General features: G+C 39.7%; 1 protein-coding gene across 9 annotated transcripts in view; it reads left to right on the top strand.

Moving 5' to 3' along the window:
- meis2a (Meis homeobox 2a) overlaps positions 1–24,862 on the top strand; it is a 117,505-nt gene that overhangs the window by 8,284 nt on the left and 84,359 nt on the right. For 5 of the 9 annotated variants that reach the window (XM_041214308.1, XM_041214306.1, XM_041214304.1 and 2 more), the window contains 2 exons: positions 5,630–5,747; positions 23,058–23,108. In XM_041214308.1, coding sequence (XP_041070242.1) covers positions 5,630–5,747; positions 23,058–23,108 — 169 coding nt within the window. The remainder of the gene's footprint in view (positions 1–5,629; positions 5,748–23,057; positions 23,109–24,862) is intronic. The other 4 variants (XM_041214309.1, XM_041214307.1, XM_041214313.1 and 1 more) reach the window with 1 other exon arrangement.

Raw genomic sequence — 24,862 nt, 5'->3', positions numbered from 1 at the left:
TCTTCTTTCCTCACCTAACACACACATTTTTGCAGTAAGGGTGGCTAATTATCACTGGCCAGAGATAAAATCTGGGGTTCTTTCAGAACTGGGTGGCTCAGTGCGTAACTATCTTAACCAGCTGAGCTAGTGGGGGAACAAAATCTTCAATATTTAATGAAGCGTTAATTACTTTTGCATTCTGTTCTGCACCATGTATCCTTAGTTAGGAAGATGAGAGGTTTTGTGGGATACTGACTCAGCCATTACCATTCTCAGTGCTTCACCATGAATAGCTGGCAGTTTCTGCGATTCAGGTGGACTGCACCAAGAACGAAGCAATGTTTTCCCTTTGATTAAATAAATTGCTGATTTATGTAGCGCCCCATCTAGTGGTCTGCCTAAAGAGTAACAGAATCACCCAACAAAGGTAGAGTTCAAATAGTAGTGAGCCCTGATATGAACTTATAACCTTTTGATTGGACTTCAAATACTTACTGGGTGGTGCTGTTATTGAAACACCAATTTATATTCAGTTGCATAGGGTCACAATGTAGTTTAAAACAATATACAACGTGAACCTAGGCATCACAACATATTTTAAATACTGGAGAACTGCTAAATAAAATTAATTCTTAAACTTTTTCTAGAAATGCAACCTCTACCTGTGGAGAGGAAAAAGTAGGTCTTAATCTAATTTGGGTAATCTATCAGGTATCTTGCTTGTCACTTTGCAATTTATCAGAGCAAGGAAAAATAAGGAGTAAAATTGCAATTTGTTGACATCCTTCATGTGCATACTCAAATAACATGAAATCTTTTTGTAATCTAATCAGAAATTTGTTTTTCACTATAAGTGGAGCTTTGAAAAACCCTGTTTCAATAACTTTATCCTTCTGGCAAAGTTGCTAATTGTTAGTACTAAAACTGTTGTAAACAGTGAAAAACCGATGAAAATCTCTATGAGATATAAATGATGATCATTCACATGTTGACACACTTAATTTGTTTTGCATGAAATCATCTGTTGCATGGTAGCATTCCTTTGAAAGTTTGCCAGCGCATATTCTTCCCAAGTTACTTACTCTCTTGACAGAGATACCACTAGTATAGATAGAAATAGCAAACTTGCTCGGCTGTTCTGTTGATTGTGAAATGACAGAATGGAAGAAAAATACTTGCCGAGCCACGTTTAGGGAAACCATGTTGCTTTGGCTATTAATGTCCTATGGCAGCAGCTGCCTACATTGTGTTGGAATTGGAGCTAGCTCTAGTTTTAAGCAGTGGGAGTTCAGTCTAGGCTATGCTGAAACCATTGCTGCTGCTCCACACTGTAGACAGAAGTGAAGCAAATGGTTTTTCCCTGAGCTTTTTAACTGTGAAAGTAATATTTTTCTCTGCCTAGCTTGATCATGAGTTCCACACTATTCACCTCATGAATACTTATTATAGCACTGATAAATAGGTGACAAATAATTAATCACTTGTAAAGGGAGGTTTATGGCATAGATATGGACAGTGTTACTTGTAAAAAAAAGGACATAGGTAAATAATTTTGTATCTCTAGTTCAATTCCTGTGCCTGTTAAAGGATACTAATGTCAAATAGTTTAGGGTGAATGCAGTGCAAGTGAATGGAATGAATAGTCCAAAGCAGAATTTGTAATAACGTAGTTTAACTTTTCTAACGCACAAGTCCAAGCCAATCCGGTTGTAGTTCAGTTTTGAGTCAGGTAAAACAGGTTTGCATTCAAGGGCTGAAGCAGAAATATTTAACAGTCAGCAGGTAGTGCTCTGTAGGAGGGAAGCTGCATGTTCTGGAGACCATTTTTAAGTGCAATTTTTAAGTAAAATTCCCCATTTTATACTTTATTGGGAGGGGGTGTGGTGTATGATATAAGGGATATGTCAAAAAAAGAAATAATCCCACGAATTTCTTTTCATTTAAAACGCTCCAAGTTAGATTTATTCATAGCTTTTTAAACATTCTTTAAACCGCTGATACTAACAATGGCAAAAGTAAAGTGCTTATTGGGCAGAGAGAGCATTGCTATTTATTATTGCACATTGTTTCAATCAGAATGGATTTATACAGTAAAACTTTTACCTGCCTGGCTCTTGAACTATTAGAAGGTTAAATTAGGATAAAGTAGTTGAACAGAGTTTTAAAGGAATACAGATCAGTAGACTTGAATTTGAACCACTGCTGATTTTTGCCATACTATTTTGATAGCATTTTAAATAATGAAAGCAGCTGAGGAAAGAATTGTTACTTACTAATAACAGCCCTACCCATCCCCCAAAATAAAATAAAGACTGGATAATAAATGGCTGGCACAGTGACATAAGGTAGTAATTCTATCGCATAGTTATGATGACGTCATAAACGCCAGAGCAAAGTTTGAACAGTTCATGAGTATTAGGAGAAGCCCAAGATTGAATTACTGTCTTAAAGTCATTGCCAGCTAATCCTTCTTTGTAATATATTGTGCATATCTAAGTTCACTTTTAACCTTCCTTACCATTATTAATGGTTTTATTAAGCACTGCACAGGCATCATGTTTTAAGTAAAAAGGCAATATAGATAATACTCATAAGCTTGAATGTATATGCCATATGTGATTGTACTTTTGCACTGTGCTACCAATATTTTATTGGCTGGAGATTAAAGTTAGGGGCAAGTTGCTAATATGCACTATGTGCATTATACTGATTCACTGTCAAATAATTCGCATGAGATTGGAAATGATTTAGAGACTGATGTTTTTTTCTTTTGCCAGTTTCTGCACGTCTACTGTTGCTTCACAGTTAAATATTTGAAGGAAAACACTATACAATGCATAGTCTTGCTTTATGGTTTAGGAACTAATTTCTTTTTGTTTGCATTTTGAACTTGATATTATTTTGGAAAGATTGCCAGCAGTGAGTAAAAGAAATCACTGGCTGCTTTCTGCAGGTTGGACATGAATATGTTACATTGTACGGTTAAACATGAGATTAATATTTTTCTAATGTAGCTTATTACTTTGAATTGCTCAGTTGCTTGATAAGAGCAGTGTGCTTTCCAAACATAATGCCAAATAAGAATTTATCAAAAATGTAGCTTAAATTGTCAGACAGAATTCCTGATTGTACTATATCAGTATTAGAAAGGAAAGATATATTGGAAAGTGTAGGCTCAAATACCACAGTAAAGGAAACAGTCTGATAAAATGTGGATGAGCCTGGTTCTGCCCCATTAGAAAAATTGGCAAATGATGTCGACATCATATATTGACAGAAATAGTTATATTTTTTCTGAAAGTGCAGCAGGTTTCAGTCTTTATGATTCTCACTGAGATGGATACACTGTACCTGACAAAAGCCCAGCAGAAGAGTTTTTTTTTAAATTTGCCCTGAGACCTTGTCCCTCCACTCTCTCTCTCCCTCACTCTCTTTCTCCCTCCCCCTCCCTGCCTTGCCTCCTCTCTTTCCCTCTCTCATTTATCCTCCCCTTTCTTTCTCATTTTTGCTTCAGCAAAATTCAGTGACAGTGCTAAACCAATTTCTGGTTTTGAAGAGAAAAAGCAGTGGCAAAATTGTATTTGCCAAGGAAGATAGCTTGTGTAAATGAGAGAGACTGTACAGTGGCAAAGTGTTCTCCTGTGGCCCAGCTAGTACAAGCTTTGTCCATATTGTCTCCTGCTTTTATATTAATTACAACTTGCATTATCAGCTGTGAGTCTGTAGACCAGCAAATAGAAAATACTGCCCCTGGAGACCTAGCTTCTTGTATCTATTTTTGTGCTCCTATTATTGTGCTGCATTCACTCTTTGGCAAGGCTTTCTCTCCTTAACTCTGCTTTTTAACTCAATTAGGAATGAGTTGGGGGTGCAATTCTTGTCTACTATTTGTTAATGCTGCAAATTACTACATGTGAACTGTACACCCTTAGATTATATGTTGTACATAGTATCAAGGCAACTATTACTACCGTGTATTGAAGCAAAAAGGAACGAGTGCTGATTGATGGTAAGAGTACAACTTGTACTGATGAGTGGAGTTACCTATTCTGAAATGAGAATTTCTCATTATAAGAAAAGGTAGAACTCTGTTTTTCTTCCCTTGCATCCAGTAACCTAATCAAGGAAAAGAACTATATTAATAACAAAAAAAAATGATTTGCTGACATTTGCCATGAAACATGGAAGAGGTGTTACTAGGTAATTAATGTAAATTGTATATCTGCAGAGGGGAGCTATTGCAATGGATAACTTAAAAGAGCTGGCAGTGCATAAAATTAATGACACTTTGTGTGTCCTTTAAACCATCATCTAGGTAAACGTGTTGCATTTGTCTTGTTTCTATAGGAAGGTTCTAGCTCTGTGTTGTTACTGGACAAATTTCACGCAGAGCTATTGTTTCTCCTCTTTTTCATTTAATTCTTTTAGCTCTTTATCTGATTACCATCCGGCAAACAGCTGACGCTAAGAGGCTGCAGTGGGCTGAAGAGCCTCTGCTTACTGTTTGCCTTCAGCTTGAAGCTATTTGAGTGGTTTCCCAGCTTAGAGATAAAAAGGGACACTCATAGGCAGCAATCCAGAACCCAGGCAGAGATTGCTGCATCTCTGAATTGCGGTGGCTCTGCTATTATTTTAAAGTCTGTACTAATTTGTTGCTGTGGTAGAGGTGTTCTGTGTCTAGTCAACATTCATCTTTAGCAAACTCATCTGGTTTATATTTCTACAATCGACTGCACAATGGTAAAACTGTTGATTGGTGTAAATTTATCTGTTCTGTTCCTGTACTTGGTTTGGTGTTCTTAATACCTCTAACAGTGTCTTGCTTTTTTTTTAAAAGTTAAAATGTTTTTTTTTATAGTTTGAATTGTTTTGCTGATTTTATTTTAATCTTCCAACCCAATATTGTTATTAACTGACACAGTTCTACACATTTGGATGCCTCACAAGCCAAGCTGTCTGTTTGGCAGTGGTGATAGCATGCAGGTGTCGAGAATTACAAATCTAGCCCAAAGGCTGATCTGTTTCACGTGTCCCTTTTCTCTTTTTTGCTCTGTGAGAGGAAATTCCATCTCTTCCCTGCCTTCATGTGGTGCTGATAAAGCCTTTCCTGTACAGTAGAAATCCTGTTTTCCTTTAAGTAGCAGCAGAGTATTGGGAACAATCAGGAAAGGGGAGGGGAACCAGGAGGAGAAAACATTCTGCATTGTAGCCATAAGCTGTAACTTTCAGTCCTATGCATTTATCCATTTGACAACAAACTTTATAACTTCCTTTCTCAAAGGAGAAAAGAACGGCAGTAAAACAAGGAAAAGTAAATATGTATGTGCCTTCACCGGAGACACTAATACTGCTCACATCTTTTAATTTAGCAGTACGGTTAATTTTTATAACAAAAGATTGTCACGTAGAGACTGGGCCTTAAAGTCCGGTCTAACTTTCAGCACAGGACTCTTCATAATATTGTTGAAACAACTGTTGCTAAGCATCTGGGAAGATATTGAGAAAACAAATGCCATTTGGGAACAAGTTGCTTCCCTATATGTTTGCGTTATTAATTTATTTCCTTTTCTGTGTTTTCTGTGTTCTTCATTCGGTTTGGAAATACCAACTGGAAAAAAATCCTCGGGGGCACCAATCTTCATATCAGAATCCATCATCTTGGAACAGAGACCATGATGATGCAACGTCAACACACTCTGCCGGCACACCAGGACCCTCCAGTGGGGGCCATGCCTCCCAAAGTGGGGACAACAGCAGCGAGCAAGGTAAGAGGTTAATTCTTTCCTCATTCAAGAGTAGGCAATGTCTGTACAAACCCCACCTTGCCCCGATCTGGCTGCATGCGTCATAAAGCAAGCACCAGTTTCACGGGGGGTGGGGGGGTGGAGGGGTGGGCGTGTAATCACAGAAAAGCTGTCAGTGAAAACAACTCCTTAAAAAAGCCAGTGATGTTAAGTTGCACGAAGAAAATGTTATCGTATTTAATATGAATGCAGCAGTAACCGGTTACGTAACAAGTGGTGCTACAGACTTTTGCCTTTTAACGTGAATATTGTTTTTTCTGAACCATAAACCCAGTACACTTGGGTGACAGAAGTCACAGTGTATTATATATTTTGTGACATTTATCCATTTTGCAGAGCAGTCCAGTGTGCTTTTGCTCTGCGTGTACTGATTACAGTTTGTTACATGAATTACTGTGGTGTTAGGATAATACCATTGTGATGCTGAAACTAATGAACACTGTACAACGGTCCCATCATTATAAAGTAAAACCACGGTTTTAATTGAATTCAGTTTGAAAGCCGGGATAAAAACAATTCCCATTGTGTTGGTATTTATGGGTGCTATACATCTGTTTTCTCTGTCATTTCTGAAGATCCTGAAAACCTAATCTTTGAGAAGTATTGATTATTTTACATGCATAAGTTCAAGTGACCTGCAATCTGCTGAGCACTTATTGACTGTCTTCTGGGCTGAGTGCAGTGCTTTTCATAGATGCCACAGATCATATTTTAACATGGAAAGCTAGTGAATGTCACTTATCGAAGACAGAGTGTATTTTTTTAAAGTTAATTGCAGTTTTTTTAATAGGTTAAAAAATGATGGCGACAACAGAGAGTGTGGCTGATTAAATAGTGAAAGGAGGCCATCCTCCACAGAGCTGTTTTGTGCGAGACTCGGGTTTGACCTTCTGCTTTGCTCAGGAGCCTGATGCTTCATTTTTCACATTCTTGCAATTATGTTAACGCTTGAAGCATTTTGACTCCAAGTCTGCCTGCAACACCAGGCATAACTCAACACTGTGAGTTTTTACCCTTATGCAGTTTCATTAACAGGTCGCTTGGGTCCCAGCTGAAATTCAAAACTGTCTGGTTGCAGTGGGTTTGTTGAGTTATGGCAGCAAGATACAGGCTGGACCATAGTGGAGATAGCCCATGGCAGGGTGCAGGATTGGGGAGAGGTGGTGGGTGGGGCTGGTGGTGTGTGGAAATGGTAGTTTACTGTGTACATGTGTCTATGTCTGTGTGAGTGTGTATGTGTAATCAATTGCTCATGTTCAGAGGTGTTCAGCTTTAAAAATCATGATATTTCCTCACAACTCTCCTCTTAAATAAACAACATTTCTTTTCCAAAGTTTATTTTGTGAGGCAAAGTCAACATCAGGGTTTTATGCCTATTTGAAGAATACCTTAAACATGGAACACTCCTATTATCAATGGGTTTCAGAGATAAAAGAATTTATGGCAGCTTAAAAGCAGGAATAGCTTTCAAAAGTATTGCATGTGTACTTTGAGTGTCAAAGCAAAAACAAAAATTTTGGACCAACGTTGAGTCAATTGTTATGAATTTATTGTGAATCATTCTAACCATACTGGATTCAAATGTAAACAAGTCTTATAAAAGCTTGTCAAAGTTTGTAGTAATCACTCGGATTCCCGTGACTTTTATTTCACAGAATGCAGTTTGCATATTATGAGCTTGAAGGCAAAAAGTGGCACACAGATTGAGTGACAAACAGTTATCAAGTTCAAGATGGGAAGCTTAAAAAGAAGTCAAAAGGAACCAATTTGAAATCTAAAAAAGTTATACATTTAGTGTTGGCTTTATACTCCTCTACACGTGGGGGTTTCTGTACAGAGATGTGTGGAATAATACATGGGCTACCGTTTCATATTATTTTCAAAACATTTTTTTAATGCAACGCATAAATCACATTATTCCCACAAGGCGTTTGCAGTATCATGAGGCTCCTGCATAGTGCACCTTCATTCAAAGTTAGATACAGTGTAAAATTCATGAAACCCACATTGAACGTGCATTACATTTTAGCATTATAAAACAATGACATGGCTTCTGTGTACATGATTCACATCTGTTTACTCTATCATTTCTCTTCCCTGAGACATTAAACGCTCTCTGTGTAAAGTTTAATGATAAAGGTAGTAATGAACAGGAGAGCAAGCCTGATATCAAAGACTTAGGCAAAAAAAATTGAATTGTACATTCTTTTTCCACATGCTAACCCCTACCCCTCTTGCACCCATCAGGTAAACTTGACCATTTCCATTAAAAATTATACATCCTACTTAATTTAGGTACACTTTTTACTTCACGATTCATAAACTTTTAACGTAAAAATATTGGGGAGTAAAGAATGATGTTTTTCCTTAAATGTTTTCAACATCTTGATTGCTGTTTACTTCCAGCTAACTCTTCCCCTGCCAAGTTCACAAATGCGTTCTTCCACTCTCACCCTAGCCCCTCAATTCAGTCACATTTTGCCTTTCCAGTGGACATAGGCACTCTCTCCTTCACACACACACACACATACACCCCCACCCCCCTCACCACCACCACCACCACCAACCACCTCATCCCCACATCCTTCTCACTCTCGGATCCTGGTCCTGCACAAAAAGGTTGCTGTTCCCTCGTGACACTGGCTGTGGGGTATGGAAATTCCAGATTGGCTGCAGAATCAACAAAAATGATTGCTAAAGTCAAGATTTCTTGCCCACAGCATGTGCCACAGAGTTTTCTGCTGGAGCAAAGTCACATGTGAGTTGAGCTGAGAGCTAGCAGTGAGAAGAGCATCAGGAAGCTGGGTTGCAACAATCTCTCAGTTAGGTTTCATGGATCAGTTATTGCAGCTGGTGAAGCAGGTGAAGAGTGCGCAGATTTGCATGCAGTACATATACTTGTCTATCCCACCAACTGGTAGGAAACATGTTCCAAGTTGTCTTCTGTTTTTACCTCCACTTGGAGTCTTGCCCCCAACCCCCTAAGGCATTCTACACAAATTAGTGGAAGAGTTTGCTTAAATTCTCATTTAAGGCATGTTGTGAGAAGCTAACTGAAGTACATGGTGCTGGGAGGGGAGAAAAGAAGCAAAAATAGATTTATTGGATTCCTGCCTCACTCTGCTTTTAGGTGTCAACAGGGTAGCAACATTGTGACTTTCTTTTTGAACAACACTGCCAACGCACCACTGGAGATCCACCTGTCCAAATTTTTGGTGGCCCTCGATTAAGGCAGTCAGCCTCGCAGCTCCCTCTAACTCGGTACCTGTAGAAAATAGGGTGATGATTTCTGTGCTGATGCTTTGTGAGCAAGTGACTGTGCCTTCTCGAGGATTCTCCACCTCATCTGCTGCAAGGCCCGAGGTGCCTAATTGACTTTGTGAAAAGGGATATGGAACAATGAATGACAGGTCATGAAAAATGTAAGCAGTAGCAGAGGAATGACAGTGCTGACTGAGTGGGCAAGAGAATCAAGTATAAAGGGAGAAGAAAGAGAACACACTTTATTTAAGACCACCAGCCTTGCCATATCCAATGCTGCATGTTCCATCTTCCTGCAAATTACTAGACCAAAATGTTGTAAACATTGGAATGAATTACCTTGAAAACTCATTAAATATTGGAACAGAACAGTACTCTCCCCCCACCCCCTCCACCAAAATGGTGAATATCCCATTGATAGTGTTGGATATACTTTAATAACTGTAGTTCTCTTTTCAAGTGCTTAGATGAATATTGATAACTACATTGATGCAACCATCAATGACATACAAGTAGTCAATAAATAGTTATCTGAAATCGACTGAATGGAACACTGCCAGTGCCTTTAACATTGCAGTGATTTCAGGTGCATTATAACACCTGACACGTATCTCTGTTTCAGTTTCTTGTGATAAACAGTCTGTTCCCATCAAGACATTCATGTAAAATAAGTAACGGTAACTCCAAACAAAAACCAATTTCCTGTAGGATTGCTTGCCACACCTGATAGCAAGAGATTCACAATAACATCTGTGTAATAGGTCCATTACGTGAGAGGTTAATTGTCCTTTGAAATGTGGTAACCATTGTTCTTTGCAAATAGGTGACTCTCTATTCGCACGGATTCATGTCCTGTGCGTTTTGTTCTGATTTGTTCACGGGATGTGGGTGTCACTGGTTAGGCCAGCTTTTATTGCCATTCCCTGATTGCCCTTGAGAAGGTGGTGGTGAGCTGCCTTCTTGAACCGCTGCAGTCCCTGTGGTGTAGGTAAACCCACAGTGCTGTTAGGGAGGGAGTTCCAGGATTTTGACCCAGCAACAGTGAAGGAACGGCGATATATTTCCAAGTCAGGATGGTGAGTGGCTTGGAGACAAACCTCCAGGTGGTGATGTTCCCATGTGTCTACTGCCCTTGTCCTTCTCGATGGTAGTGGGTTTGGAAGGTGCTGTCTAAGGAGCTTTGATGAGTTCCTGCAGTTCAGTTGCTCACCTTCCATTCAAGGCTAAAACTATGTGTAACAGGTTGGTTGTACCTGGGGATATAATCATTGCTTTGCACTAAAGTCAAATTCTATATAGACAGAGAAATATCTACCAGGGATTAAAAAGTCATTCATGATCTCATTCCATTATAAATTCCCTTTTCTAAATATGGGCAGGTGTAGATGATCAGATATGCATGCATTCTGAATCTATATTAATCTTCAGGAAAAACATCTTTAAGTACTTATCTCTAATTAAAAATTATTCCCCAGGAGCTGGTGTAATCTGCAACTGTCTTTTGATTATTGCATGATCTACTAAGAGCAATAAGTTATTCAGACTGAAGGAAAATTTCTTGAGGAATATTAAAAATGGTGTTTGAACATAAACACATGTCATACATCATTACAGATGCAAAACAATCCTAAAATGTTGGACACTTCTGAACTCCAACCGAAAACTGACAAGCGTAGTCTGGAAAATTTTCTGACCAAATAGCAGTTGAACTGTGTTTATTCATAAAAAGCCACCTTCAACACAGATCCACTTTAGCAAGCAGAATATTACATTCTGAATTTCATGCTATAATAGCCCTGAGCATTAAAACATTTCCATTACTCAACTTAATTTGAACAATGCTACGGGTGATAAGTTAGTCTTTTAAAAAAACAGTGGCATGAATATTTTTCCACTATTAACATTATCCAGGTAACTTATTAAATAACTACAACACTCAATTGCATATTTTCAAACATCAATTTTACATGCTATTTTAACATAATGAGGACTTTTTAAATACATCAGATCCCATTGATTCCTTATAGTCAGTACTAGCGAAATGGAGAATAGACAAGCTTACTATAACTGCAGTGTTGTGTGTACCATTTGTGGTTCTAGTGTTTGTACTTGCTCAGTTATAAATGTGTTGAAGGCTGGTGCAAATAACAACATTTTTTATAAACATATAGAATTACAGTAAAATATAATATTTGCAATTATTACAATGCCATAAGAGGCTCAAAATGTGGCTCGATCTGATTTACTTTGAATTTTAAAAATGAACATCACCTTTCTATATGTAATCTTACCCTTCTAATCGGTCTCCTGAGATTACCTTCTCCTTAAAAGCTTAAGGATCCCAATGCCATTGATCAGATAATGGTAAACTCATGACATTTGCCACTGTACATTTGAAGTTATTAAACGACTATAACATGGGCACCACTGGGCCATCGAGTTTTACGTGATTGACAAGTGCTGTCCAAGGAACAGCTTCTTTATAAACTGCGAGAATCAGAAACGTCCTTTTTATAACACTGAGCCTTGTGGGTAAATCAGCATTTTTCACATTTTCATGAAACTCTTGAGCGAAAATTTTTCACGATTGGACAAACAAATTATTTGTCATTTATACCAGCTCAAATTCCAGTATAGATTCTTGAGAAATGTTAAAAAGGATCATTACAGATGCATTCTGATAGCTTGATTTCCTTTTAGTCCATAACAGATTCATATTGCACCGAATTGCTCACTATTTTCATGTGGATCTACTAAAGCTGTTTCCATAAATTAACATTTAAGTCATAAAATCAGGAAACCTGGCTATTAAAGTTAAAATGGGTTTAAGTCAGGTTCTTTTGTTTAGAACAGGGTTCTTGAAAAAAAAATTAAAAATGATTCCTTTTTAAGTTGAGTATTTATGAACAGTAATGCTTTATATCTACGCAAACCCCACTGTGTGTATACATTTATATGTAAACACCTCAGACTTAAATTAACTAGAGTCCCAGAGATGCACAGCACAGATATTTTAACTGCAGCCTGGTTTAGTGAAATCCTCTCATGCTTTATTTTAGTGGGTGAATGCACTACAGTGAGAGTAAAAGGTTAAATAGTTATACTGGAGCCTGGTTAGATGTTGCCCTTGCATACCAAATTCAGTCCGCCAACTTGGAATCAAGTTGCCTAGCCAAAATGTAAAAATACAAAGAACTAGTTAATCATTAGCTATGCATGGGAGAACAATTGATGTTGACAGGAATGGTGTAGGATTGTTGTACAGGGACATTTTTACAATTCATTTTTGTTAGGCCATTTTGTACTCTTCGCAGCAATTGAGTAATCCTCATACTGAGAATTGGCAGAAATTGGTGTAAGACAGAGTCTGTCATGCGAAGAGACGATAATCCAGCTTATCAACTATCACACATTAAAATGACCTGTCCTGTTGAAGATTCATTTTAGATGCACTAAGTATCAGGCAATAAGATTTTCTATAGTTCTAGCAGAGCTATCATTAATCCTAAATGCTGCCTCCACAGGGGAACAAAAAGTATTTTAAATTTGCTACTATTTTATAAGTTCCTACCTCATTCATGTTTTATTAATCAAACCTACAAGTCAATGAGATGGTATTTCTCTGATAACATCAAGAGTTGTACCAGGATAATGAATTAGATTGAAACCATCCACATAGTTACCTCTACTGCTGTATCCTTTTCCACTTCCCCTCTTCTCCACCTCCTAACCATTCCTCGACTCAAGTCCTAAATCCCATCACACCGCTGTCTTTTCCCATGTTGTTTCATCATTCAATTCTCCCACGAGATGTGCCTCCTATCTCCTTGCTCCCCTTCCCACTCACACTCTGACTCCCACCAGATGACATAAATGCTTGGAGAAAGGAAACATCGCTTTAAGATTACTATAATTCGCCTCACCCTCAACCTCTAGCATTTTCTCTAACATTCAGCCCATCTGTCACTTCCATTCTCATTCTCAGGTTCTCAAAAACATCATTGCCTGTCAACTTCACGTCCAACTCTCTCAAAGTTCTCTGTTTGAGCCTCTGCAGTCCTGCATCACCCTGTTATCAGCACCAAGATGACCTTGGACAAAGTTGCAATTGATTTCCTCAGTGACTATCACCATGGTCCTCCTTGCCCTCCTTGTGCCCTTTACGGCAATGGTATGATGGACAATGCCATCCTTCTCCATTACTTATCCTCTGTTGTCAAGCTCTGTGGAACTGCTGTTACAGATTCCATCCCATCTGTACAGAAGCAGTTAGTGCATCTCCAGTGATAATTTCTCTTTTAACTCCACACAGTCACCTTCTAAAGCCTCAAAGGTTCTCTTGGTGGTTCCCCTCCTGTTTCTCCTCCACATGGTACCAGTCAGTGACGCCAACAATGTGTTACCCGCCTCTACTTCGGCCCTGTTTTTCTCAACCTCATAACCAGCTCCAATAATGTCAGGGGTGAGCCACACTTTCGACGGCTAAATCTCAGAATAGCTAAGTGATCATTCTCAGCCCCTGCCATAAACTCTGATGCATTTTGCACTGCTTTGCCAGAGAAGGGGTTACACTCTCTAATGGAGAAGTAGTGCTGTTTTGAAATTTAGTCAGCCTACTCGCCCTGAACTCAGCTTCAAACCCCACACTCTGCCCATCAGCAAGCACGCTGTTGCCTCTAGTGCAGCATGATACGCTGAAGCTCCACCTCAACTTCCCTGCTGCTGAAAGTCCGATCGATGCTTTTATCATCCCTAAACTGAATTATTCCAATGCCCTTCTGGCCTTCCATCCTCTACAGAATTTAACTTGTTGGCCAGAATTTTCTGCCCACCGGGCAGGCCTGACCCAATCTCCGGCGGGCGAGCCAATTAAGGCCCGCCCAGCGTGATGTCCGGCGGGAAGCGCTATGTGCTCCCTGTGCAGGCGGGGGTTGGGGGGAATTCCCCAAAAGCGAGAGTGTGCTCTTTCCCGCATGCGCATGAAAGAACGCTCATCTCCCTGAGGCTAAGTGCAGCCTCAGGGAGATCGCTGAAAGCTGTATAAACAATAAAAATAGAAAAATCCTTGACATGTCCCTCTCATGTGACAGTGTCACACGAGATGGGACATGTTAATAAATTTCATTAAAACTTTATTAAAGTTTTTTAAACCCTACATGAAATCTCATCCCGCCGGTGGATGAGGTTTCATGTTTTTTTCTATTTCCCGCTGGGGTTCCTGGTCGACCCGTCAACCTTAATGTTGGACGGGCAGGTCCTTTAATTGTTTTAATGATCCTGTCAATGGCCTCAATTGGCCATTGACAGGTCGGCGGCCCCGCAGCTGGTTTTGCTGCGCCCCCGCCTTCCTGAAAATTTAAATGGGGCGCAGTGATGTCGGGGGTTCCATTTTGCATGTCGGCAAGTGGGCCCCGCCCCCCTGCTCGCCGACAGCAAAATTCAGCCCGCTAAATAATGGAAAAACTTACACAATTAGTGCGACAAAAATATACTGGCAGAAATGAAGGTGTTATAGATAGAAAGTACACGTAGACATAAGCTTTTTAATACATATATTTCTTAGGGTTGTCAATCAATCACAGATGATATTTGTGATTAATATGTTAATTTTATTGGCAATTAATTTTTGAATATGTGTTAATTTTGGAAGTTACAAATAGAAGGACTTTCTTCTTTGAAGACAAAAGCTCAGTTTTCTGAATTTCTTTGCCCTCCTATCGCTGCCCATTTGCTAATACTAACCAATTAGACTGGCAAGGGATCTGCTCTCCGGCCAAAATCATTCTGTAGTGTATCAGAGCAAGCCTATTGATGAAATAAAAAACAGAAATTGCTGGAAATACTCAGCAGGTCAGACAGCATTCGTGGAGAGGGAAACAGAGTTAATGTTCAGGAGTTTGGCCAGCTCTAATGAAATATCATCAACCTGAAATATCTGACTCTCTCTCCCCAGATGCTGCCTAGACTGCTGAGTATTCCCGTCGTTTTCTGCTTTTGTTTCATATTTCTGGTATCCGCAGTACCTCACTTTTGTATTAGGTCTGCTGGTGACATCCTTTTACCTTTCCCCTCACACCCTGTGAGGACACCATTGATCTGGGCGTAGCATTGCCTTAAGTGCTTAACTGAGATTGGGAACTAGTTTGTGGGGAGGGGTTGACAGCTCTGAGCCTGCGCGCTATGATTCTTCATGCCACCTAGAGCGGCAGTATGCCCCTTTAAGGAGAATGACTTTTAAACATTCAAGTCCTACAATGTGCTAATCCTTTTCACCACCTTATTTGCAAACAGCGAATAATCATGGCCGCTGTAAAATTAACTTGTAACTGGTTATGTGCTGTGAAGTTATACCTGCCATTGGCAATTGGTAAGATGTGGATGCCATGCCTCTGGGATTGAAAATCATAAATTCCCAGGTTCCACCACACTGTCAGAGGGAGGTAGCAATTGGCACAGATCAACGAGCAGTGTTTTGTGCGGACGGTTAGCATTCTTCACCTGCACAGAATCAAACCTTCCTCTGCCGCTCTGCCTGGGGACCCCCTCAGAGTACAACAGGACAGAGCTCTTGTGCCCATATCCTGACCTGGAGTACAATCATGACCACATGTTCAGGTGACTCTGACCAGTGGACCAGTGATCATACATGAAACACCAGACATATTAGATAATGCACTTTGCTAGGTTACACGTGCAAACGATTTGCATTAATCCACAAATAGGAAAACTGAGTTCTTATGTTGAGGTGTATTGAAGTATATTTCACATTTGTAATGATAACTCTTCTATAATTGTTCTAAATATTGAAAGCCACACATATTTTTTGAAATTCTTAAGCCACATTCACTTTGGGTCAGGATAATATGAAATGAGTCCAATCTTTGCAGATATAAAGTATTATGTCTTCTCGCTCCCATAAGTTGGAAATAATCACATTTCAGACTCAAAATACTGGAGCTTCATTGAGTGTGTTTCTGGCTGGTGGACAGATACATTGTTCTTCAGCACATGACTGCAGTGCGACATTGAAAGTGGCACCACTAGATATATTTTCACATCATAATTAGCTTCTAGCTCTTTGCAAATAATAAAACAATTTAACATCCCTGTTTCTTTAAAAAAATAAAGTACCTCTATATCAATACAGTTTCAATCATTAACTTTTTTTCTAAACTGAAAAAGATTAACAATCAACCTTTATAAATAGACTGGACCCCTCAACAGTCTGTTATAGCTTGTTTTCTTTACTCAAAATATTATTCATGGTATCGCTTAGGTGGTAGGATGTTGTGCCTCTGCCTGTACAAGTGATGTGTGCGTGTTGCTCCTGGTCTTGTAGGAGTTGTGCTCAATGTTGCTAATGTTGTATCACTTGCTGGTGACATGATTGATGTTTCACCACTTGTTGGTGATGTTGTTAATGTTGTCTTGCTGGTTAGTGATGTTGTCTCGCTGGTTAGTGATGTTGTCTCATGGTTAGTGATGTTGTGTCGCTGGTTAGTGATGTTGTCTCACAATTAATGATGTTGTCTTGCTCGCTAGTGATGTCTCGCTGGTCAGTGATGTTGTCTCGCTGGTTAGTGATGTTGTACCACTGGTTAGTGATGTTGTCTCGCTGGTCAGTGATGTCTCACTGGTTAGTGATGTTGTCTCGCTGGTCAGTGATGTTGTCTCACTGGTTAGTGATGTTGTACCGCTGGTTAGTGATGTTGTCTCACGATTAGTGATGTTGCTGGTGGTGTTGATGACCTTTCCTGCTTTTCCAGCTCGGGTGTAGATCAAAGGTGGACTCCGTTCCTTCTCATTTGCTTACTGGTTTCAGTCTCAATAATGTATGATCTGGGAGCCTCTGATTCACCAACAATCTGTACTGGCTTCCAGGTTTTCATGCTAGGATCCTGCACATGCACAGTTTGTGCTTTCAACAGCTCAGGCAGGGATTGGGCATGCTTGTTGAAATGTTGAGACCTATTTCTACCTGTACATCAGTGAGTTGTTGTCTCACTTCCTCCTGGTCACTTAGAGAGAGCAACTTGCTTGGCAGAGTTGTCTTATACTTTCTTGAGGTGAAGATCAGAGTGACTATAAGGCAAGGTTTGGATCTTCCTTTGTCTCTCGGCATTTCATTAGGACTCTCTTGACTGCCTGGACATGTCTTTCTATAAACCCATGTTCCCCTGGGTAATGTGTTGATGAGGTGATGATGTTAAACCCGTTCTGTTAAGTGAATTCCTTAAATTCTCTGTAGGTGAATTGGGTCCCATTGTCTCATATTATTCTTTCAGAAATTCCTTGCTCAGCAAACAGAACTTGTACTGTTGAGGTGACTGTTGTAGCTCTCAAATCCTTCACCTTTTGGATGAAAGAGAACTTTGAGTAGTCATCTGCAACTAGAGTTGCTACTCTCAATTGTGTGTGAATAAATCGTCTCCCACAGTATACCATGGTCTGGGTGGTATTTCAGCAGCTATCATCTCCTTTCTCTGTTGTGTATTTCTGTACTTTTGGCATACATTGCATGTAGACACCATTCTTTTGATGTCTGTGTAGATGTCTGTCCAGTAGACAGCTGATCCTGTGCTGAGTTTACATTTCTCCATTCCCATGTGGCCTTCATGTATTTTTGGGGAAAGTTCTTCCTGCATCATTTTGGGTCTGATTATTCTGGATTCAGCTAGCAGAACACCATCTTCCAATGAGGTGTCATCTCTGAAAGACCAGTACTTCCATATTGCTGGCTGTATTTGCTGTATCTTATCAGGCCATCACTTGCTGAGAGAGCATCTGTATCTCTTCATCTTTGTTGGTCTCTTCCAAAATCTGACTCGTTTGCGGTGGTGTTACATTCACTCAGTGATGGATCTTTATACCTAATTCTTTTATCTTATGTTTCTCCTGTGACGACAACCGAGTTAGGACATCCGCTGGCACCATTTTTCTGCCCGGGTTGTATTTCAGAGTGAATGCATAGCACTGAATCCTTAAGCTCTGCAGTCTTGCTGGATCACTGCACAGATTTCCTTTTGTAGATCTGCTCCAGATGATCACTGTCTACTATGAACTTTTGCCCAGAGATATGTACAGAATTCCTCACGTCCATAAACGACTGCCAAAAGCTCTCTTTCTGTATTGGTGTATCTGATGTCGGCTGTTGACAGGTTTCTTTCTCACGTAGTATGACACCCTTGTCTCCTTGCATACTACTGCTTTCAGTTTGCTCTCATGTGACTCTGACCACTGGTACACAACATCTTCTTTCATCACGTGTAGATTTGGTGTGTGTTCTGATATGTGAAGTATGAAAGAACTCATATACTGAATCAAACCAAGGAAACTTCTCAACTCCTCCTTGTCTCTTGGAGCCTCCATCTCAGAAATGGCTTCCAGGACTCAACTTGACTCCACCATTCCAAAGAGCTGGCATTCTGTCACCTTCACACTTCATTGTCTGTGTTTAGCTTGAGCCCAGCTTTCCTGGGTCTCTCCATGGCTTCATGTAGACGGTGATGATCTTTTCCATCATTACCATGGATCTAGATATCATCAGCTATGCCGATTGCTCCTTTACATCTCTGGCATGTCTCATCTACTATCTGCTGGAACACGTCCTGGCTCATTTTAAGGTCAAAGGGCTGGTGCAGGAATTTATACCGACCAAAGGTATCAATGTTGTCGACAGCAAAGATTCCTTGTCAGGCTTCATACATTTTTGACATCAATTTTGCTGAAAACTTTTGCCCCTGCCAGCGTTGGCGTGATCTGTTCCAGTGCTGGAGTGGGGCAGCGGTCCCTCTTTATGACTCGATTAAGATCTTTGGGATCCAAGCTAATTCTTAGCCGTTCTTTGGCTTCTCTCTCACCGTGATGGAATTTCCCCAATCCGTAGGCTCTGTGACTTTGGTGATCACTTTCTTTTCTTCTGTGCCCTGAAGTTCTCCTTCAAACTTTCCTTTTAAATCCTGTGGTACTTTACATGGGGCTTTCACTGTTGAACCAATAGTGATGTGAAACTCAAAATCTTCAAAGCACCTGACCGTCTCATCAAAACTCTTCCTTGCTTCTGATTGGAGTGTGCTTTTCAATGGCCGTACTACCTTCAACCCTCCTTCACCTCATGGTTTAGTGAGGTAAGCTGCAGCTCTTTTCAACTGCTCAGCCCCAGGATAGCAGAACCATCTATTTCAGTGATGTAGAACATACAGTTAACATCTTTTCCTTTGTGTGTGCCCCTGATTTGAATTGTTCCTAGCTGTCGAACCTCAGTTCCCTCATATGCTGTTATCATGACGCTGCTCGGTTTCAGACCATCTCTCCTTGAGTAACGATTTTCTTTCACATTTTCAGGAAAAACCTTTTGGTATAGTCTGAGTGGGATGATGTTACTCTGTGCTCTGGTCTCAAGCTTCAGCTTCAGATTAATGATTGTAGGCTTATTTCTCACCCTCTTCCTGATCTGAATGATTGTGTAAATTTCCTTTCTCTGGGAACTCACATCCAGTCATTTCATGCAGCTGTCTGGTTCCTACGCTGATTGTTTCCTCAAGCTCATCGTCATCTTCCAGAGTATGGATATTTTGGTTTCCTTTCCCTCTCATTCGCCCTGTTGCTCTGTCTCTGGTAACTCATTTACTATCCCCTTTCTTTGTTCTGCACGTCTTTTCTGAGTAATTTGGTTTTCCAAGCCCTGCAGTCTGATCCATATGTGCATCATTTTCTTTTGTCTGGAAACTCATGTGATCATCGACAGCTCTTGCACATCCATCTCTCTGTACATTCTTTTGTTGCTGTTTCACTGCGTCAATCCTGCTGCATTTCTCTTGACTTAACTGAAAATTAGCACTTTCTGTAATCAGCACCTTCATCTGTCTATTCGTGGCTTCATGTCCTCTGGCAGTGTCTACAGCTTGCAATATTGTGAACTTGTCTTTTCCAATTAATCCTTTTTGTACTTAAGGGTGTGCAGAGCCCCAAATGAGTTGACTAGCAGCTTTTCATCTGTGTCCTTAAATTTACATTTTCTGGCTGCATTTTTCAATCCTGTTATGAAATTGTCAACAGGCTCACCCGATTCCTGCCTCAGGCCATGAAACTCACTTTGGTGTATCCAATGATTTGAGATGTGTGCTGAACTTTTTCAAAATATTTTTCTGAGGTTCTGCCATTATCCTCACTCAGCTCCCAACTATTAAAAAAAAATTAACCCTTTTCTGCTCATAAAAAAATGGAACTGACCCTTTCCTCTTCACTGGTGCCTTTTAGAAAGCTACTGAATGCCAGCCTGCATTTTTGTTTAGACTTCTCAAATGCCTTTATGACATCATTATCCTCCTAATTCATTAAGGGCTGGAGCTGTGCGTTTATCGTTTTGATAGTAGCCATTTCGTTTTTTGCAAGATTCACTCGGTTTTTCTCTGTCTCTCTGGCACTAATTCTGGTTGATTTCTCAACCTACTTCAGTATTAAATTTGTTTAAAATGTTTGGATTTTATTCACAGATAGCCGCTGCCACCATGTTATGCCTTCCCCCATAAGTTAGAAATAATCACACTTTAGATTCAAAATGCTGAGGCTCACCGAGTGTATTTCTTGCTGCTCTCCACGTGATACATTGTTACTGACACATTGGTACTCAGCGCATGACTGCAATGCAACATCGAATGTGGCACCCCGGGGTACATATTCACATAATAATTAGTTCCCAACTCTTTACGAATAATATAACAATATAACATAGACTGTTTCTCCTGCTCAGTATTGCAGCAAGTTGTTTTGTGCCAATTTCAATCCCTTCCCTCCAGTCGCCATTGATTCCCATTGGGCATGGTAGACCTCTGCTGTCTCGCCCAAGTGAGCGTTCTTCATGTGTCAGTTACAACCAGTAATTCCATCGTGGATGCCACCATCACCAAGCCTAGTGCTGCCCCCACTCAAAGTCCACTTCTCCACTAATATTTTTATCCATCAACCAACGTCAGTAAAATATTATCTGGCCATTATCACATTGCTGTTTGTGGGAGCTTGCTGTGCACAAATTGGCTTCTATGCGTCTTCCCTCGACTACACTGTAAAACTTTATTTGGCTGCAAAGCACGTTGGGACACCCAGAAGCTACAAAAGGTGCTAGACAAATGCAAGTTCTATTGCTCTTTTCTTTTCAAATTTCCAGTTTACATTCAAAGGAGATTTGCATTAAGCACCCTTACTGCTAACCTGCTGCAGGTGAGTTGCCTCTAGTCCAAAAGAAAAGGGCAGAGCTGGACTTCTGCTCTGAAATTTGATCAGAGTAAATAACTGCTCGCTATTCATACTACCCCTGTAGCTGTAATTGTGCTGGGAATGTACCAAACAAAAAGTCCATGTTCAGAATAAACAGACTGTGAGACTGCTGAGTGCTACCAGTTGAAATCCAAATCCAGAGTACCTCTGATCAGTGATACTGCACCACTGGTATTTCCTAATATGCAAGCCAGTATCTTAAGAAATGTATTTTACGTAAACCAGAGTTCCACTTTGTGTCAAGGAGCTGGCCTTTCTGGTAAGAAAAATGGTTTGGGGGTTGGGGCAGGGGGGGTTTCTGGTGAATGCCGGGAGTGGTGACTCTGAAGAGAAGGATACTTTCATGATCCCATTAGCATAAGAGGAGTTAAATTATTCATGATGTGATCCTATGGGGAGAAGTAAAGTTAATGCATATAGTTTTTAACTCTCTTCCTCTCTGCTGTGAGAATGAACTCCTGCTGCATTCAGTGCTCAGCCGTTTACTGAAAGCTCCTGTGGTATGTTAGAAACCAGTGGTGCTGTGAACACTGAGATTCATCTCGCTAGTGCAGCTCTCAACAGAGACCATCTGGACGAGTTCCAAAAGGTGATTAAACAAATTGATCAGCATTAGTTGCCATGTCACATGTCCAAAACTCTGGATTAAAAGAAAAACACATTTGACTTGGGGCCAAGGCGCTAACGTCATCCTTTTTGCACTATTCAGATGGCCCAAAAGCGTCTGTGCCATCTTTGTATCCGTATGGTCTGTAATCATGAACAGGTTGTGTAAATGGCCTCTCAGTAGCAGTGTCTGTTCCCATAGAACAGTGCAGTTCATATTAACTAGGTCAGCCTTGTGCTCCATTAGACAGAGGGAAAAATATCAGAAGTATTCTTACAACAGGCATGGGGAATCTAGACTGTAAGGGGTGTGGCTAGAATTTGTTCTAGAAGCCGAAAAGGAAATGATTTGGGTGCAGGAGATAGATTTAATATGCAGACAGAAATTAATTTGCCAGAAGACTCATGGTGATAAAACATAGGAAGCCTTGGTCATATATATTTATATATATTGTGAAAGGCAAACTAACTTAAGTATTTGGCTCAGTTTAATGGAAGAACACTTAATGGAAACGTTTGATAATATGTTCAAATATATATTTTTAGAAGTATTTAGCTGAGTATGAGTGTTGCTGAAAATAAAATGAAAAAGGTTTTGGCTGCTTGGAAAAAAATATCTTGCAGTAGAGCCAGTAATTAGGAAGTAGGCTTGATACCACAGTGTGATACAAGTAAATTTAGTACAACATGCAACTTGTGTCCCTTTAGATAAAAGTTGAGCAAACAGAACCTACTTCATAATTAGACTTTCCTTACACTTTAATCTTAGGCAACTTGCCTTCGAATGTCTTGATGGGGCACTATTAACCCTTGTTAGGGGTGAGAAACCCAATTTATTCAAGGAAACACCTGCAGGCTGATGTTAAGCCTAGCCTGCCCATTCCACAACAATCTTTGTGGAGTGTGTTTTTGGGAATTATCACTGGCAACAAAGCCCTCTCTGCCTTTTTAGTCTTATTGTGCAGAATAATGCAAAGTGGCAGTTAGTCAGCACGTAATGCAATTTTTGAGGAAATAAACTGAGGTCATTTAACAATAAAAGTGATCAGGCTAATTATTTTTATTGCTAGAATATTAACAAATAGGATGAGTTCCAATACAATGTTTTTTTTTTTGGTTGCTTGATAGATAAATTCGGCCTTCTGCAAAGGAAAAGCCATCTTTGCCATCTTCTACTAGGTCAGTTGTTTTATACCCAACAATGTGATAATAATGCATGTAACAATCCAAAATAAATGTGTAGCATATTTCTAGTTATTAAAGATATATATACATATATATATATATATCTGTGAAAAAGTTGATTGCTATTTTTAAGTAAAACAAATGTCTGCTGCATGCTCTTCCTGATGATCTTTTTCATTTGGCTTTTAGCTATACTTTTCTTCAAAAGTCTAAATAATAATATATTGATTTCAAAATGTGCTTAGTCTTGTGTAGAATTGTGTTTGCATGTGTTCATAGTGAAGAAATTGCATGCATCAATCAGAGAGGTGAATCAGGGCCACAATAAAAGCAATTAATGGCCCCAAATTTACCAATTTAAAGCTGTGTAATGTCTGAACCGCTTTTAAATTTATGGAGGTATACGTTTACCTTGGCTACAGTTCTGAGTTCTGATGTATCAAATGTTCACAAATGGGCAAAATGAGAGACAGTACTTTAGACCAAAAACAAAAACTTAAGATGTGAACTCTGTTTTATGTTCTCATGTCTGTCTTGATCCCTTCTTACAACAAGAGTTTCTTCCTGCAATACTTTATAACCTCTTACATAGTCTTCAGCTATAATATAAATTGTGTATTTTTCTTTTCACTTTCAAGTTATCTCTTTTCGTGGACTCCGTTTCACTGCAACTTGATGAATGACATGAAAGCTTGGCTTTCCTGCCTGAGATTACAGTTATTAGAACCTGATTCTTACCTGGGCAGGTAGATGTTTCTGATTCCCAGCTAGCAGCTGAAAACAACCCTAAAATGAGGCAGCCTAACTGCTTATTTTACCCAACTGCTGTCGCCTCCCCTTCTCTCATTGAGAACACACTGCTGAGCTGATGTGGATCTATCCCTTTGGCACAGCCAAATGTAAACACATTTGACTTCAGTCCAGTTAATATGCCTAAAGAATTTCTGGTTCAGTAATTTTTATGACTATGTGATGCAAGTATTTCAACAGTCTGAAAGATCACACACCCACTTTTTCTTCTGTCTAACCTTGCAAACTATTCAAAGGATAGGCTTTCTTCCTGATTGTAAGGAGGAATTCTAAATGTACACGGCTATAATTGCCAACCAGAGTAACAGTAATATAAGGGTATTATCTGCACAGGAGAAATATTGCAGTGGGATAATGCTTTAACCTGAAAGAAAACGTTTAATAAATTCACTGGTTGTTCACTTCAAATGGAAGCAAGACTGGTACATTTAGTGGTCATTTATTCAGATCAGTAAGAGTACAATTGGCATTCTGAAGCGATACTAAACTTAATTACATGGGACTGATAAAGTTTTGTATTCTTGCAAATTTAGAATTTCTACTTTGTCACTGTACCAGTCAGTCTATGAAATTTTGCTGAATGCAGTCTGGATTGGTGACGTATGTGAGCGAGACACTTGTATTGATTGCAAAATTAATTAGCGTGTGCTAACAGCCCTGACTCACCTCATTTTTGTATGATCACCACCTTTACAGTGATATGTAAACAAGTGGCAGCATCACAGCCAAGGAGTTGTCTTTCTCAAAGAAACAATATTTATTTTTTCAAAAATCACCGTCCATTCTTTTTAAGCAAAATATATTTAATGCGCAGAAAATGAGCCTAACCTTTCAAAAAGAAGTGTGCTGGAACTGGTATTATTCAGTTTGGATGTTGGTGATGTTAACCATTACAGCACTTAAGCGAATAAAACAAAACAAGTTCTGTGCTTGCTTGT

Source organism: Carcharodon carcharias, chromosome 20, assembly GCF_017639515.1.
Source record: "Carcharodon carcharias isolate sCarCar2 chromosome 20, sCarCar2.pri, whole genome shotgun sequence".
Classification (NCBI taxonomy): domain Eukaryota; kingdom Metazoa; phylum Chordata; class Chondrichthyes; order Lamniformes; family Lamnidae; genus Carcharodon; species Carcharodon carcharias.
Note: the sequence above shows the minus strand (reverse complement) of the source record. Positions and strands in the feature narration are given on the sequence as shown.